This window comes from Pectinophora gossypiella, chromosome 10 (genome assembly GCF_024362695.1).
Source record: "Pectinophora gossypiella chromosome 10, ilPecGoss1.1, whole genome shotgun sequence".
Classification (NCBI taxonomy): domain Eukaryota; kingdom Metazoa; phylum Arthropoda; class Insecta; order Lepidoptera; family Gelechiidae; genus Pectinophora; species Pectinophora gossypiella.
Genome location: NC_065413.1, coordinates 1,405,046 through 1,421,903, shown reverse-complemented (window position 1 = coordinate 1,421,903; position 16,858 = coordinate 1,405,046). Strand labels below are relative to the sequence as shown.

The 16,858-nt window shown below is 39.2% G+C and overlaps 1 protein-coding gene across 2 annotated transcripts; it reads left to right on the top strand.

Moving 5' to 3' along the window:
* The first annotated feature begins 1,015 nt into the window (after positions 1-1,015).
* Positions 1,016-15,684, top strand: LOC126370276 (leucine-rich repeat and coiled-coil domain-containing protein 1). 2 transcript variants are annotated; one of them, XM_050015104.1, is made up of 8 exons: positions 1,016-1,164; positions 10,278-10,367; positions 10,739-10,891; positions 11,491-11,580; positions 11,875-12,006; positions 12,998-13,162; positions 14,236-14,373; positions 15,478-15,684. In XM_050015104.1, the coding sequence occupies exons 1-8, from the start codon at positions 1,162-1,164 to the stop codon at positions 15,568-15,570; spliced, it is 864 nt and encodes a 287-aa protein (XP_049871061.1). In that variant the 5' UTR covers positions 1,016-1,161; the 3' UTR covers positions 15,571-15,684. The 2 variants fall into 2 exon arrangements, with proteins under 2 accessions (XP_049871061.1, XP_049871060.1); XM_050015103.1 differs by having other exon boundaries at positions 11,479-11,580.
* The last annotated feature ends 1,174 nt before the right edge of the window (positions 15,685-16,858 follow it).

The following is a 16,858-nucleotide window of genomic DNA, read 5'->3' as shown; positions in this document are numbered from 1 at the left end:
GACAAATAAATGCTCAGCCTCTTGGCCACACTGATACGGTGTCGAATAAACTTCAAAATAAGAAAACAAACAACCGGTGAGAGTTATTCCCGAATAATGATGTTACTGCCTGTAAGTATGTCTTGTTTATTTCAACCGTAAGCGTTTTAATATAGTTAAAATAATTATCAATCAACTTACAGTATTCTGTGTTGTATTCCGTTTTGGAGTTTTTTTCCCTAGAAACTTAGAATTTACTGGCGCGAAAGTAAAATCTACTGCGAAATACGACGCTTAGTAACGGCAAAATGCTAATTTGAAATGTCAGCGCAACACGGACAGCAGCTGTCAATGTCAAAATCAGCTGGTTGTCGTTTAGAAACAATGTTATTCTTTTCAGAACGGAAATTCAAAAAAAGAGATTTTATTCTGATGTCACTGGTTAGATCGCCTTGAAAAATTATTGCGTGCGTTTAGGTATGTGTAAGTGTGTAACCCATAGAACAGCGAAATTAATTTCCTTTTCTTGTCGCCTAGAAGGGTAAGGTTTTGAATTTTGAGTACATTTTGAATTTATTTATTAATTTATTATTTACAACATAACAGTTGCCCATAAAAACCATTTAACATAAATTATGCATAAGTTATTTATTCGTAGAGCATAAGTTCTTACCTACTTTGGTTTATTTTGACCACTTATGTCAGTTTTATGTCGCGTGGCGCGAAATTTAAACAACAGTATTAAATTTATTTTTAGTGTAGTATTTTTAGTGCAGTAAAGGTACCTATTTAATAACAACAACGATTTAATGTTTCGCTTGTTTCTTTTGATGGCTTAAAAACTTAAAAAGTTGCGAAGAGCGTACCTAATGGTACCTATACATTAATGATGTAAATACCTAAGTATTTATTTTAAAGAATCTCTTGTTAAAAAACATAATAGCAATAGTAAAAATAGTAGAACATTCCAATATAAATTGCATCGAAATTACTGCGCGGGAAAGTAAGTATAGAGAATTTCACGGCACACCAAATTCTATTTTTACCACGGCGTCGACTCTCCAGAAATAGATGTTGTCTTAGTTTCGAGCGTGACTTGTGCATATTGTGTCCATTCCTTCCGAGTTCTTAAAAAACAAACACATACAAAGGATATTCATATCTTTAAATTTCGAATTCAATATGGTGAGTCTAAATAGTTCTTATTTTTATTATTTCTGGTATTCGATCTCTTTACAGAAGATTAGGTGGCTTTCTTTCAATCTTGTCAGTTCAGTTCTCGTCAAAATATTGTCAAAATTACCCCACGTGTTTTATATTAATTAGTTTCGATGGCTGAATCGTCGGAGCACACATTTAGCCCGCGATTCTACAATGTGGACCACCCAGATTTGATTATGAGGTCGATATGGACTCGAGTACGCGGTTTTGACTCGGGGAGGGTAAGAGCGCCGGTACTTAGGTAGAGTGCATAGAAGATGTATATACCTATTTAAGATTCTTAAATTGTCTCTCCACCAATCCGTAGTGAAGCAGCGTGGTGGAGTATGCTCCATTCCTTCTCTGTGTGTTACAAATATTATCGACATACTAGGTACTAAGACGAAGAATTTTTGATTATTTTTGGTCTGAACATGCGACAAAACACAATAAACTTCTACTTCTACGTTTTAAATAATTAGGTATACTTAGTCCGCGCCACGGTAGAAGTCCCGTTGTCGCGGCACTAATGTCGCAGATTCACCAAAGAATTAGACTTGTCAATTAGTTCCATTAAAATCTGCGGACTTCTTTCGCGGTGCGCACTTCACATACGTACCTACGTTTCGCGCACAATGTCTCTACTTAGGTAACATAGATACTTACATTGACAAATTTTACAAAACATTTGCACACGCGAAGTGTTTTGATTGCTCATAACATAACATAAACATCATTAATTTGAGAGTTTGTCGGTGTAGCATTCTTCATTCTTGTCTATCAAAGGCCTATTCTTTCACTTCTTTGTAAGACACGACGTTCACCTTCTCTTTAATTTGTTCCATGTAAGCTCTTCTTGGTCTTCCCTTACTCGCTTTCCTTGTAGCTTCCCTTCTATGATGTTTACACAAACACAAACAAACGTAACCATAAATAGCCTATTTAAATATCCTACTGCTGCTGGGCACAGGCCTCCCCTCACACAAAAGTACATGTAGTGTTTACATAACTATATAAACACATCTTATTGTAATACACGTAGGTATAATTAAATATATAAATAAATATGTAATTATTATTATTATTATTAGTAACACTCAGTGTCCCACTGCAGGCATATGTATAGTATATTATAAAATACTTGAATCGATATAATCGATTCACATATATATATTCTGTCGTTTTGGGTAATGCACTACGCGGTGGCCACAATTAAAAAGTAAACTGTACGGGTATGTACGGGGGTGGAGTGAAGACGTAGTGTGTGGCAACGAGCCGATATTTATTTATATAATTATATTGAGACCAATACACTACAGTACACAATCACAACCATAAATAAAAAAAAAGATATCAGAATCTGATTTCACAATTTGTCAGCAATTCTTTGCTGCTCTGGAAGTAAATAAACAACATAACATTTAATAAATGCTCCTAAGGTAAACGCTCCTATTACCGCCAGGTTAAGCTATGCTCTGATTACCTCTCAGAAATTAAGTACTTCTGTATTTGCTAGTGCAGCTTATTTATTTTATTTGTATTGTTATGACTGTCTTCTGCTAAATACATCAAGAATTTTTAATTTTGAGTGAATATTTTGGATAAAAAATTATTTTATGTCCGAAAACTCACTTTCCTCTATTACCGCCACATAAATTGCGGTTTCTTTCTATTACCGCCTTTGCTGCATCGAATACCGCCAACGAGATATCTAAACAACTATTCAGGTACAATAAAATACTTTATTTAAAAAAAAAGTTGTTTTAATACCGTATTTTTACCACTGTTAATGTAGTTAATAGATACATAAATTGGGAAGGCACTGTCTCTTAAAATACAGGTTCATCTAGTTTGAAAGACAGCGTTCCAACAAAAACTGTAAACGAACTGTTTTCAATAATCATCATTATCAACAGCCGTATGACGCCCACTGCTGGGCATAGGCCTCCCCCAAGGATCTCCACAACGATCGGTCCTGCGCTGCCCGCATCCAGCGGCTTCCCGCCACCTTCACCAGATCGTCGGTCCACCTTGTAGCGGGCCTACCCACTGAGCGTCGTCCGACACGTGGTCGTCACTCCAGAACCTTTCCGCCCCAGCGGCCATCGGTTCTCCTCGCTATGTGTCCTGCCCACTGCCACTTCAATTTTGCAATTCTCCGAGCTATGTCGGTGACTTTAGTTCTCCTGCGGATCTCCTCATTTCTGATTCGATCAAGCAGGGAAATACCGAGCATAGCTCTCTCCATTGCCCGCTGAGCGACACCGAGCCTCCTCACGAGACCCATAGTAAGCGGCCACGTCTCACTGCCGTAGGTCATCACTGGCAACGCGCGCTGGTCAAAGACTTTCGTCTTGAGACACTGGTATTTTGGACGAAAAGATATTCCGCAGCTTCGACAGACGAGAGATCTCTTTCTCGAAGTTGGACTTACCTAACTGGATTATTTGTCCTAGGTAAATATACTGGTCTACAACTTCGAGTGTAACGTACCCAACCTAAACTGGAGTGGGTGCGACATGGTCGTTGGACATAATTTTTGTCTTTGCCATGTTCATGCTAAGACCCACTCGTTGGGATGCGTTACTGAGATGCTCGAGCATGGTGTTCAGTTCTTCCAGGGTCTCAGCCATTAGGACTATATCATCGTCAAATCGAAGGTGCGTCAGGTACTCACCGTTGATGTTGATGCCAAATCCTTTCCAGTCCAAAAGCTTAAAAATATCCTCCAATGCAGCAGTGAACAGTTTCGAAGAGATGACATCTCCCTGTCTCACTCCTCGCTGCAGTTGGATCGGATTAGAGCTCTGGTTCTGTACTCGAACTGACATAGTGGCATTTTGGTAGAGGTCCCTTAGCTTTTCGATGTACCTATGGTCCACTTGGCACCTCTGAAGAGACTGCAACACCGCTCAGGTCTCGATCGAATCAAAGGCTTTCTCATAGTCCACAAACGCCAAGCAAAGTGGCAGATTATACTCTTCGGTCTTCTGTATAACCTGCCGCAGCGTATGGATGTGGTCTATGGTGCTAAAGCCTTTTCGGAAACCGGCTTGTTCGGGAGGCTGGAAGTCATCAAATCTGCAAGCGAGACGATTCGTAATGACCCTCGAAAACAACTTGTAGACATGGCTCAGAAGCGAGATAGGTCTGTAGTTCTTCAGTAGGGCTTTATCACCTTTCTTGAAGAACAGGATCACCTCGCTTCCGCTCTATGCCCTCTGCGTTTTGCCCTGAAATATGACGGAATTGAAGAGCCTCTGGATGGCTTTGAGTATTGGCGTTCCGCCCGCTCTCAGAAGTTCTGCTGTGATTCTGTCATCTCCTGCCGCTTTGTTGTTTTTGAGCTGTTTGAGGGCCATCCTAATCTCGTACAGGCTGACGTCCGGGATATCTTCAGTGTAGTGTCGGGTAAGCTTGGCTCGAGGGTCTCGAGCCGTGCTTTCGCCTGATGTTTTCGTGGAATATAGCTGTCTATAGAAACTCCCAATCTCCCTCAGGATTTCGGGAGTCGACGAAATGATTCTGTATGAGGAGTTTTCAATAAACTTTATTATTATTGTTATTTTTTTATTAAATGAATTATGACATAAACTACAGAAAAATCTTTTGGTTTCATAGATTTATATACATAATTGACGTCTGTCTCTGTCCATCCGTCTGTCTCTGTCCGTCCGTCTGTCCACCCGTCTGTCTCTGTCTATCCGTCTGTCTCTGTCCGTCCGTCTGTCCATCCGTCTGTCCATCCGTCTGTCTCTGTCCGTCCGTCTGTCTCTGCCTGTCCTTCTGTCTCTGTCTGTTCTTCTGGCTCTGTCCGTCCGTCTGTCCCTGTCCGTCCGTCTGTCTCTATCTGTCCGTCCGTTTCGGTCTGTCCGTCCATCTGTCTCTATCTGTCCGTCCGTCTCTGTCAGTCCGAAGAATAATGCATCACCCTGTCTATAAATCATAAGAGGGAATCTATGGTGGCGGTAATAGAAACATGTATGTAATTTCTGTGTTTCAATTTCCGCCACATAAAAATTAGCCTTAAGAAAACAAATAAATATTCAAAATGAGAGCTACGTATGTAATAACCAGTTTCAAAGCATATTTTAATAAATATATAAAGTATTTAAATTAGAAATTCATAATTACTTCAACTACTTGTTCATACATTTCTTAAAAAAATACATTAACTTATATGCAGCACAGGATACTTGAATTCCACCAAATGTGTGGCGTTAATAGATTTTAATATAGTTCATGAACCATACTATAAAATAAGATGATAACATTATGAATGATTGGCATGTTACCTTAAATAACTAAAAAATACAAATATCATACAAATATCGATCGCCGCCATAGGTGGCGGTAATAGTAACCAAACTGCAAATGTATGCTTCTATCACCGCCACATTTTAAAACTCAAATTAATCATTTAAAACTAACACAAATGTCAAATATAGCATGCTTTCTCAGTTCTTAAACGTATTAACAAGTAGTTATAATTACTAAAATGAAGAAAAATATGTTTCATCGGACACAAAACCTTAAGAAAAAAATGTTGTATGCTTATGCATTTCAGTAGTGGCTTGTATGGAGCGCGTTGCTTGAGCGGACACTGCACACTTACAGACCAATCACAAATTAGACTGTTGTTGCCCACGCTCAGGGGTATGTTCGTTTCATGGTCAATTAATACATGTATCTTTTGACATTTGAATCAATTTTCTATCTCGGACACAATTCAAAATATCCGCAATTTAAAAAAGGTGGCGGTAAACGATGTCGATTTTTGGGTGGCGTTAATAGGAGCGTTTACCTTAGCTACTTTGAATAAGTAAGTGTATTTTACAAGCATACTAATAAGCAACTTCCGGCCAATTAGTTAATGCCATTTGCGGCAAATCTACAATAGGTAAGTCATGTCAAAATAAATATAAAAAATAATAAGCAACATGATAAATTAATGTAACATTATTATTAGTAGAGACTCTTTCCTGCAGACAAACTGTTTAAACAGTTTTGCAGGGCATTGACAAATTGTATTTTAAGTATTAAGATTTAATAAATAAATAAATAAAATAAACAACTAGCGACCCGCCCGGGCTTCGCTCGGGTGCAATGCTGAGGAAAAAATGAAATTATTTACGACATCACATTAAAAACCTCAAAAATAACAGTATTTCTCTACTATTTAATGAATGTTTCTATACATATAAACCTTCCTCTTGAATCACTCTATCTATTAAAAAAACCGCATCAAAATACGTTGCGTAGTTTTAAAGATTCAAGCGTACATAGGAATATAGGGATAGAAAAAGCGTCTTTGTTTTATACTATGTAGTGATGATGAAAATGTGAATCCATGATAGCCCTGTTTGTAGAACCCGTGACTTCAATCGTAGCGTTACGGGTTAGAATCCCGACTCGGAATCTAAACCACTGAATTGGAGTTTATGAGCTTGAATTCAAATTCAAAAATATCTTTATTCAGTAGGTAACATAGTTACACTTTGAATCGTCAATTTTTACATAACGAACGTCTCATCCGCCTAAAACTACTGCAGCTTCTCACAACCTGTATAGCCGGGGAAAAGAAGCTGCAAGAAAAACCTCAGCACAGGGCCCTAGACGTTCTTTAAAAAAAATAAAAATAAACATAAAATATTGGTATACAATTGAGTAATTTAGCTGCCTAATATCAGTTCTCAGACAGTTAATTCCATGCATTCATATCATCTAAATAATCACCAACTTTATAATAACCTTTTTTGTAAAGTTTTTGTTTGACTACTGTCTTGAAACAGTTGAATGGCAAATTCTGAATGACAATGGGAATCTTATTGTAAAAACGTATACATTGCCCCTTAAAAGATTTAGTAAAACTCATGTTTTGGTCATAGATAATTGATATCACTGGTGCTTTCCAGTCCAGGATTTGCGCCCGGTTAATGGCAATAGGTAGACCCTCTATTAGGTACATGGGATTTAAACATAGTTGGCAAGGAGTGGGTGATATACGAGTACTAAGTATACAGGATGTTAGAGAAATCGTAACGAAAACTTTGAGGGATAATCATCCGTACCGAAATTCCATTTGATATCAACTCATGGTTTGAATCATCCGCCTCAGTATTCGTTACTATGTTACTTACACCCCATGGTAGCCATACAAGTGCGGTTTGGTGTTAGTGATATCGCAACAAATACCGATCTAGTGGAATTTTCCGTCGCTACAATATGGAACGGAAAATAATTTAATAAACCCCTGAAATTTTCAAGAATTTTCCGACAGGAAAATCCACTTGATATCAACGCCGAATCATGGCCTGAATCATCCCTCAAAGTTTTCGTTACGATGTCACTAACAGCGTATATACCTCTGCCTAAAGCGCGATGTTATGAAAATGTGGTGTGTGAAAGCGTGTCAAATAAGCCCGAACATTAGACTTAGCTGTGAGTGTGAGCAAATTGTACGCGTAATTATAATGAGTTTGTTTAATTATGCCTCGTCACGCGTCGCGCTCGTTTAACGTGCAACAGAAATGGATTTAGAAGGTTTGTGGGAAACCCTCTCATTTTCCGTAATAAGATTTTACATGATACCTACCATTATCTCCCTAGCTCTATAGCATTATCCCGTTTTTCACAGGGTCCGCGTACCTAACCTGAAGATTTTTTACAGAAGCGACTGCCTGTCTGACCTTCCAACCCGCGAAGGGAAAGCCACCCCGATACAGGTTAGGTTAGGTTAGGTTAGCGAAGGGAAAACCACCCCAATACAGGTTAGGTCACATACCTCCGAAAATGCATTTCTCGGGAATGTGGGTTTCCTCACCATGTTTTCCTTCACTGCTGAGCACGTGATAATCATGTATGACCCAAACATGAATTCGACAACTATTGGTATCAGGCCTGTGCTGGATTCAAACCTGCGACCTCAAAGTGAGAGGCAAGCGTTCTACCAACTGAGCTACCACGGCTTCATTACATGATACCTACCAATTATTACATAGTATTACGCTGCACTATACGCCTGTATCATATTCAATATCTCCTATAACCAAAGGTTGCCTGGAAGAGATTGCTACTTATCAATAAGACCGCATATTGTAATTGTTTATTATAATAAACACAAAAACACGACAATAACATCACTTAGAATGTTCACAAAACAATCCACTTCACTCTTGTAATTACTCTTCTACTTCTCTTTTGTTTGTAATTTTTTACTTCCCGCGTGTGCAATAAAGTATATTATAGACCTTTAAAATGTAAACCATGTGGCAGTAATTCATATAAATTAACATTTTCCCGCGCCGTCGCGTTATAAAAGCTTGTAGGTCGATTCATTATGACTCCTAATTTACTCCCTAAATCCACCCTAACGCAAGACACAGGCCGAGTTTTAATGTTTGCGTTACTGGTGTGTGTTTAGGGTTAAGCTTGGGAAAGTTTGTTCTAACTTAGTTCGTCGTCAACATTGCGGGCTCAAACAAATATTATACATTTGTTCAGCTCAAATAAAATTTTCTATTTTAAACAGATTGCGTATTGGGCTATTTTAGACTTCTTTGTCTAGACATAATAGTCCTTAAGCTAGTATAAGGGCCGATTTCTCAATATTCAGACAGCGTTCATCATTGTCGTATACTAAAGTAAGTACTTAACATATTAGACGTCAATGCTACTATTATTATAGTACTATATATAGTATTTAACATATTGTACGACAATGCTACTACTATACTATAGTACTACTATTATTATAGTACTATACTTTTTATACGTCAATGATGAACGCTGTCTATTCGTAGAATAAAGTCTTCCAGATGTTTTTATAAAAAACTTGCAATTCCCATGAAAAATGTGTGTTCTGTTTATTGAACAATCTGCTCTAATGGGTCTAAAATGAAAGGTTATTATCATTATTCGAATAGGTAGTACCTATTTGATTTTGGGCTAAATGTAGAGCAGGGTATAATTTTACACTTGTGATTGATTTTAATTAACGATGGATGGATGGTGAATTAGTCTATGTGAGTTATTATCATGTCTTATATAACGGATGTATTGTAAGCGATCTGGCAAAGTCACAAATACTAAAATAAGCAGCAATTTGTCTTATATTGACTTGACTCAACAAAGGGAAAGCTAAAACGGAAACACGTACTTAGAAGGAACTGACAAACCACTTTTTTAATATGATGTCTACCACTGGGCATATACCTTCACTCAAACAGCCAGAGAGCATTAAGTATTTCACAACCAACTCGGTAAGTCACAAAAAAAACCGCTTCATTGTGGATAGGATACATAAGTTTTCACTAAAGATGTGGGTCCAGAGGCGCGGGATTTTGTATGTCCCGCTTTTCTGGCTCTGTTTGCATCGAGCTTAATCTTGCAGCCAATTGTCTGCTACTGCAATATTATATAGGTGTTTCTTCAAGGTGAAATCGTAATTTCTCTTTTGTTATTTTTCTTCTTCTTCTATAACTATCACGCCCCGGGCGTCGGTCACCAGACCACCAACGCAGTCTTTCCTTTTCTGAGGGAGTCTAAAGAGCGCAGCTGCGTTCCTGTATTCTGTCCATTTTTTGGTATTATCCAGCCAGTTTGAAATCTACCTCTTCACATTCCCCGTTTTCCGTCTATTTTCCCTTCCAAAATTACTTTCAATATGTGGTATCTGAGGAGCTCGGTGGCGCAGGAGGAGCTCGGTGGCGCAGCGGTAAACGCGCTCGGTCTGCGATTGTTGAAGTTAAGCAACTTTCGGAAAGGCCGGCCGGATGGGTGACCAAAAAAAAAAGTTTTCATCTCGAGCTCCTCCGTGCTTCGGAAGGCACGTTAAGCCGTTGGTCCCGGCTGCATTAGCAGTCGTTAATAACCACCAATCCGCACTGGGCCCGCGTGATGGTTTAAGGCCCGATCTCCCTATCCATCCATAGGGAAGGCCCGTGCCCCAGCAGTGGGGACGTTAATGGGCTGATGATGATGTGGTATCTGTTGTGTCTATGTATATGCCCATATTATGCGATCTTACTTTTTTCAATGTGGCTAAAACTTCCTTCTTCTTCTTCATCCTCTATATTACGCATTATGCTGTGTTGCAGTCTGAGCCTTCTCAAGTGCAGCAAACGGGCGGCGGGGAGGGCGTGCAGCTATGCAACACTTCTTCAAACTGTAGTAGCGATACTAAGTCCGTAAGTTGATTCAATCACTTTTTTTAAGATAGCAGCTAACAATTTAACGAAGAGAATTACTTAAATCAAAAATTAAATTTTAGAAAAAAATCCACTATTTACTACGATACAATATTTTTTTCACATGTTCATTTAATTATAATAATAATACAATACTTACAATGTATTTATTGTTCCAAACAATTGAATAACTATTGGTACAGTTAGATAATACTAGAAGATTAACAATTTTAAAGCACTGCTGATACTTACAATAGGTACAACCTGTGCTATAGTACAAGCTTCCTTCCATTTGTACAATAATGTATATTCATGAGTTGAGCGGAGTTCTAATACAATTATTATAATTACAAGAAGTTCCCTCTTTACAGACAGACACAAAAGTAGAAGAGGCGAAGAAGGACTCGGGGTCCATGACAGAAGTGGCTGCGGCAGCCACAGACGCAGCCACTGTCGCGCCTCCAGCAGAGCCGGCAGCCTCACCAGCCACCGACAACCAGAGCAATGGGGATGCCAAAGATACTGTAAGTCAAAGGTTTTTCATTCGTTTGGATTGTAAGGTGGATAACCTCCTCAGCCATAACACCTTTACTACATATACGACTACTATATTATACTACTATATATTATATATTATACTACTATATTATATGATACTACATATAAGATAAACTTGTTGAAGGCCAATCTTGAAGGCTTGTTGAAGTTGAAATAACGTATATTGGCCTTCAACAAGTTTATCCATGATAATTACATTGAATAAATGATTCTGATTTCTGATTTTTGGCGTAACCAACCCTGCTGTCAGGATTACTATTGAGTCGTCAAAGACTAAAAACAGAGGTGGAAGGCAAATATTGGGCCACTGGCTCTTGGGCTAACAGGATTAATTAAAAAACTTAGAATAAGTAGATAAATGTGGGTGTCAGTTTCCGTTTGTTCTCGTTCCAAAGTGGTGGTACATTATAAGACTGTTGGATATAATTAAAATACCTATTACTAATTTTAAGTTTCCATAACAGTTCTCAGATGCATTGACGACATTGCATACTACACAAAAAAAGAAGTGTTTTGGTACCTACTTATATGTAAGCATTTTTTTACTGTGCAGTGTGATTGGCAGAAGAGGGAACAAGAGCTACTCAAGAAAATTGAAGAATTGGAGAAGATCAAAAATCAAAGGTCAGAAGATGGGCTTCGATTGGAATTGAAAGTGAGTTTATCCACGATATTATTTTAGGACTGACAGGTAGATTCTCGGTTGATAAATAACGGTAGTACTCATTATGGGCAATTTGCGAAATACACCACTCAGATTGGTGCATACTTTCACTACGATGACAAGTCAAAATTCCGAAGAATACGATATGCTATCCAAACGAAATGGTCACGTAGTTAATGCCATTTGTGGCAAATCTACAAAAAATCACTTCAAAAAAAAACTCTCCGTCACTTCCGAGTTGTCCATTCTAAGATTTATGGCGTTACCAAATATATTCTCTGCCAGGTCCGTGAAGAAGAGATCGACCTGCTGAAGGCTCGTGTGAAGAATCTGGAGACGGAGCTTCAAGCGGCGCTGTCGAAACCCACCGGCAAGAACCAGGAGATTATCGACAGCATCAAACAACAACACGAGGAGGTACTACTCATGTTTTATAGTATGAATATATTGTCTTCTTGCGCCTCAAACGTCCGTTTCAGACGATATAATTTTGACATCATTGACTTGAAGTGGTGCACTTCTTATGGCTGTGCAAGCCAATTGTGGACAACAACTGTCAAAATAGTAATTTTTTTTCGATCTGTCTCTTCGCACTAAGCTTTACTCTATCTTTCTATCCTGCTGTCATACACACTATGCTAGAGGGAAAATAGTATAAGTAGATTATTGCATTTGAAAATCATACCGGTGCATATTAAACTGACTGCCATAAAACTTGTGTAATTGTTGTGTGACAAACCAAGAAGCAGGTAAGCATGAGAGTAAAGACGATAGGTAGAATTAAAAATATTTTTCTTTAATTGTCCAGAGGGCCTAGCCAAGTTGCAAATGTATCTATATGTAAACTATCGTATAACCCGTCCGACTTCAATGAACACTTTGCCTCAAGAGTGATGCGAACCAGCAATGCGTATCAATTGGCACAAGTTATAGGTACTTTAGTAAAATGTCGAAATAGGAACATTTGCAACTTGGCTTATTCCTTGACGGTTTATTTGATACGAACTGTTTAACTGTCTGACAGATGTCTACTTTGGGTCATTTGTGACTTTTTAAATTCGATTGCCTTATAAGGTAAGGTCAATGTGGTGAAGACCGTCTGGGCTAAAAGACCGTCTATTGCCAATAACTTCTAAATTTGAATATCTAGCGCTTTACGTCTCAGTCGATAAAACAGTCCCTAAACAGCCAGTCCGAACTAAAAACAGCAGATGGCCCTAGTCATTTGTGACTTTTTAAATTCGATTGCCTTATAAGGTACTTACTGCCATTTGGTCCTTGCACCTGCACGTGGGAGGAATTGATGCTGGCTACTGACAATGCCATTTCCATAGCCAAATATTGGGGGCACACCATACAAGTCTGCCATTGACTCGAAAAAAAGATTATGCTACTGTCACATCCCCAGTTGCTGAGCAAAGCCCGCGGCATGATCTTCGACAAGACGAAGATGGTGAAGAACCAGGAGTTGCAGATAGAGGCGCTGACGACGCAGGTGCAGTCGCTGAAGGATATCAACCAGATCACCAAGGACCTGCTCGAGATACGCAACGGAGAGGTGAAGGCTATGGAGGTATTTTTTTTTGGTTGATATACATATAGCATATAGATAATAGTATTTGGATAGCATTGGTTACAACGGTACAACATTGGAACGTGGAGGATAATAATTTCATCCTTGAGGATTCCGAAATAAGATTGATAAGAGAAAAGTGGATCTTGACACTGAGCTAGGCAAAAGAAGACGTAGGTACTTGTATATATACATAAACTCATGTCCAAAACATATTCTCAAATACAAATATAAATAATATTCTCCTCCTGGCGCCTATAAATATATAAGTAAGTAAGACATATTTTTCCGATATATTTCTGCTGAACCATTTTGTTAAAAGATTGTGAATATATTTCGGACATTTCCCTAACTTGATTTACCTGACCTGGAAACCCTCGTTTTAATCTTATAAGTAACTTTTGCGATACGGATACTTGACTTTGTAAAGTTTAGAGCTATGGAAGTTTCTGTACCTGATACCAGAAATACTTTGATGAAAGTTAATACTTGTGATAATATCCTTGCTAAAAATTGTGATCTTCTTCTTGAGTCTCATTAGGGGCCTTTGACGGCTCAATAGTAACCTGTTACCAGGGTTAATGAGGTTGGTAATCCACCTCACAACCCTCACGATAGAACAAAAATTCTGATAATAATATAATTTACGCCTCAGCGCAATACATTTGCTAATTTGAATTTCCAGCAAATTTTAAGATAATGTAAAACAGTAATGCCATAGACGACATCTACTAATCCAGACATCCTGGGTTCGATTTGGTTTTAGAAAAGGAACTTTCCAAAATTTACGCAGAGCATTATGGTGGTAAACAACACAAGCTCCATCCCCCTCTTGTTGGCTAAGGAAAAGCCTTTCTCCAATGCTTGAAGATATGACTTGTTTAAGTATGAGAAACTCAACTCTGTTTCGTACTTACTGCAGTCTACTGTAGGTATATCCAACTAAACACCGAAAGCTTAAATGCACGGTAAACTATATTTTTTTGTAACATCTGTCACACTGCATTTATGGCAAATAAAGAATCTTATCTTCTTTGGTGCCTCCATTTTTCTTACATCCGCACAATTTCCAGGAGCGCTTCCAAGCAATGGACGCGCGATTCAAGGCTGAGAAAGAGCGTCACAGTTTGGTGCTGCAGCGTGCTCAGACCAGCACCAACATCAACGATGACCTGCGCAAGGAGTACGAGACACAACTCGCTATATTCAAGGTAACACTATGTTATGTTGTGCCGGTACAAGGTAGAGAAGAACCGTCAAAATGAGCGCAGATGCTATCTTTATTTATAAAACGTAACATACCGCTCACGACTATACCCCAATTGCGGTACCCAGAGGTACACCCATCATCACGTCCCTAGCATTATCCCGTTTTTCAAAAGGTCCGCTTACCTACCCTGAAGATTTGACAGGTCCGGTTTTTTACAGAAGCGACTGCCTGTCTGACCTTCCAACCCGCGAAGGGAAGACCAGCCCAATACAAGTTTAACTCCGAAAATGCATTTCTCGTGAATGTGGGTTTCCTCACGATATTTTCCTTCACCGCTGAGTACGTGATAATCATTCACAACAAACAAAAAAACATGAATTTGAAAACAAAATCGCCAATCATTGGTTTACGCCTGTGCTGTATTCGAACTTGCGACCTCAAAAGTGAGAGGCAAGCGTTCTACCAACTGGGCTACCTCGGCTCTCACTCAGAGGTACACCCATCGCAAGATAAACTAACCGAGCTTTCTGTTAGACCAACGTGATAGGTGGTGAGCCGTATCGCCGTCTGTAATGATCGAGCCAACTGTGTTAGTGAAAACTGCACTTAAGATAAATTAATAACTCATTGGTGCAAGTCCAGTACCGGGGTTCAAACAGGCGCTCCCCGCTATATTCAGGGTATCATAAACACAGCTCGCTATATTCAAAGTTGAGTATGTGAAATCATTATGAAGCTCAATGTCACAAGCAGGAAACCGGGCGTATGCCCTTGGGATGTCCCAATGTAGTGTAATTAATAAGCAAGGCCTCTGAGAGCCCAAGAGACTTTCAAAATTGGGGGTCAGAGAGGGATGGAAGCAGAAATCTGTATGACGGATATGTGTGAGCGGCGTGCATGATAACTCAGCCAATACAAAACCTGTACAATACAAGTCCTGACTGAGCTATCCCCCTTCTGGAATCCATTGCAAAAGGGCAGGGCTTCATGGTAGCTCAGTACACTGGTCAACCTGTAAGTCGCTCAGCGTAGGTGTATTCTGAACAAGTAAAGATGCGATCCTCGTTATAAGTAGCCTTATGCAGAACTCCGTTCCTATTTCCAGGAACTCCGAGAGCGATATGAACAGAAGGTCGCTGCGCTGGTTGCAGAAAACAACAGACTCAAGGCTTCCCTGCAGGCCCCCTCCACCTCGTAATGATGACGTCACAACTATGACGTGAAGACTGCTCCGACTGGTTTTGATATTGATCTATCCGTGTTTTAAAGTCTTTTGTATTGTATTGTATTTTAATAAATATTTTCGTCGGTATTTTTTTTTAATGTTATTGTAGACGATAGGACAGAGAAATGGAATATACAAAGAAAAAAGACAATGTTTGAATATCTCCGCCAATCCACGGTGAGGATTACTCCGCACCAAGCGGTCTTTTGTAATGTTTACGTCGTCACAAGATTTTGTCGTCATAAGTGCGCCATTTTGTTTTAAGCCGCCGCCATTTGCTTTTCATTCAATAACATGGCGTCCTCACCGCGGTACTTCGTCGCGCCACCGCGTTATTAATTCACACTCAAAATGATTAATGATACACTATGACGCAGCGGAATGCTTTGAGTTTTTAACGTCATTTCGTTTGACGGACAGCAGATACATAGACGTTTTATTAAAGGTGTGATGCTTAGTATTTGATCCTTTGGGGCTTCAGTATTTCAAGGGCGTTTTATTATACACCTAACTCTGTAGAAAAGCTCATTTTCAAGCGCTTCGCATTGTCTTTCATTATGCGCACTGCTGAATTCTTTGCCGTCTTCTGTATTTCCGAATGCATATAAACCGGTCGCTTTCAAGGCTAGAGTGAAGAGGTACCTTCTGGGCGAGCTCGCTCCATCTTAGGCGTCGTTAATGCCTTCGGGCAAGTCTGGGGCCAAGAGCAAATCCATCAAAGGTAAAAAAAATCATTAGCACACACCGGACACTCTATACTTACAGAAATTTCATTCTCCGCCATCTAACGCGTAAGTGCAAACGATGAAATCGATTTTATGAAGTGTTTACATCGGATTTGGTACATAGTCAGATATGTAAACAAGAGTTATTTCAAGTTCAACAGAGTTATAATGAATGTGGTCACTTGGGGATATTTGATAGCAAACTGAAGGCCAAGGGCTCTATTAGGCAAGTTTGTGGTCATCTGGCGTACGAAGGTCGAGATCGGTAGGTCGGGAGGATGAAATTAAGTATGTGCGAACAATAGGGCTTCGAATTATGAAATTGCCGTTAATACTGGCTAGTTTAAAGTTCGATATCCTGCCTTCTACTAGGAATTCTGAATTCAAATTGAAATTACATGTGATTTGTATTTCAGTCATTTGTTTTTTTATTCGTCGCTGTTTCTGTAACCATGAAAAAATAAATACTATTTTCAAAGATGAGGTCTAAAACTACTCGCACATACCCAACAACACTATAGGACCACTGTCCTTGA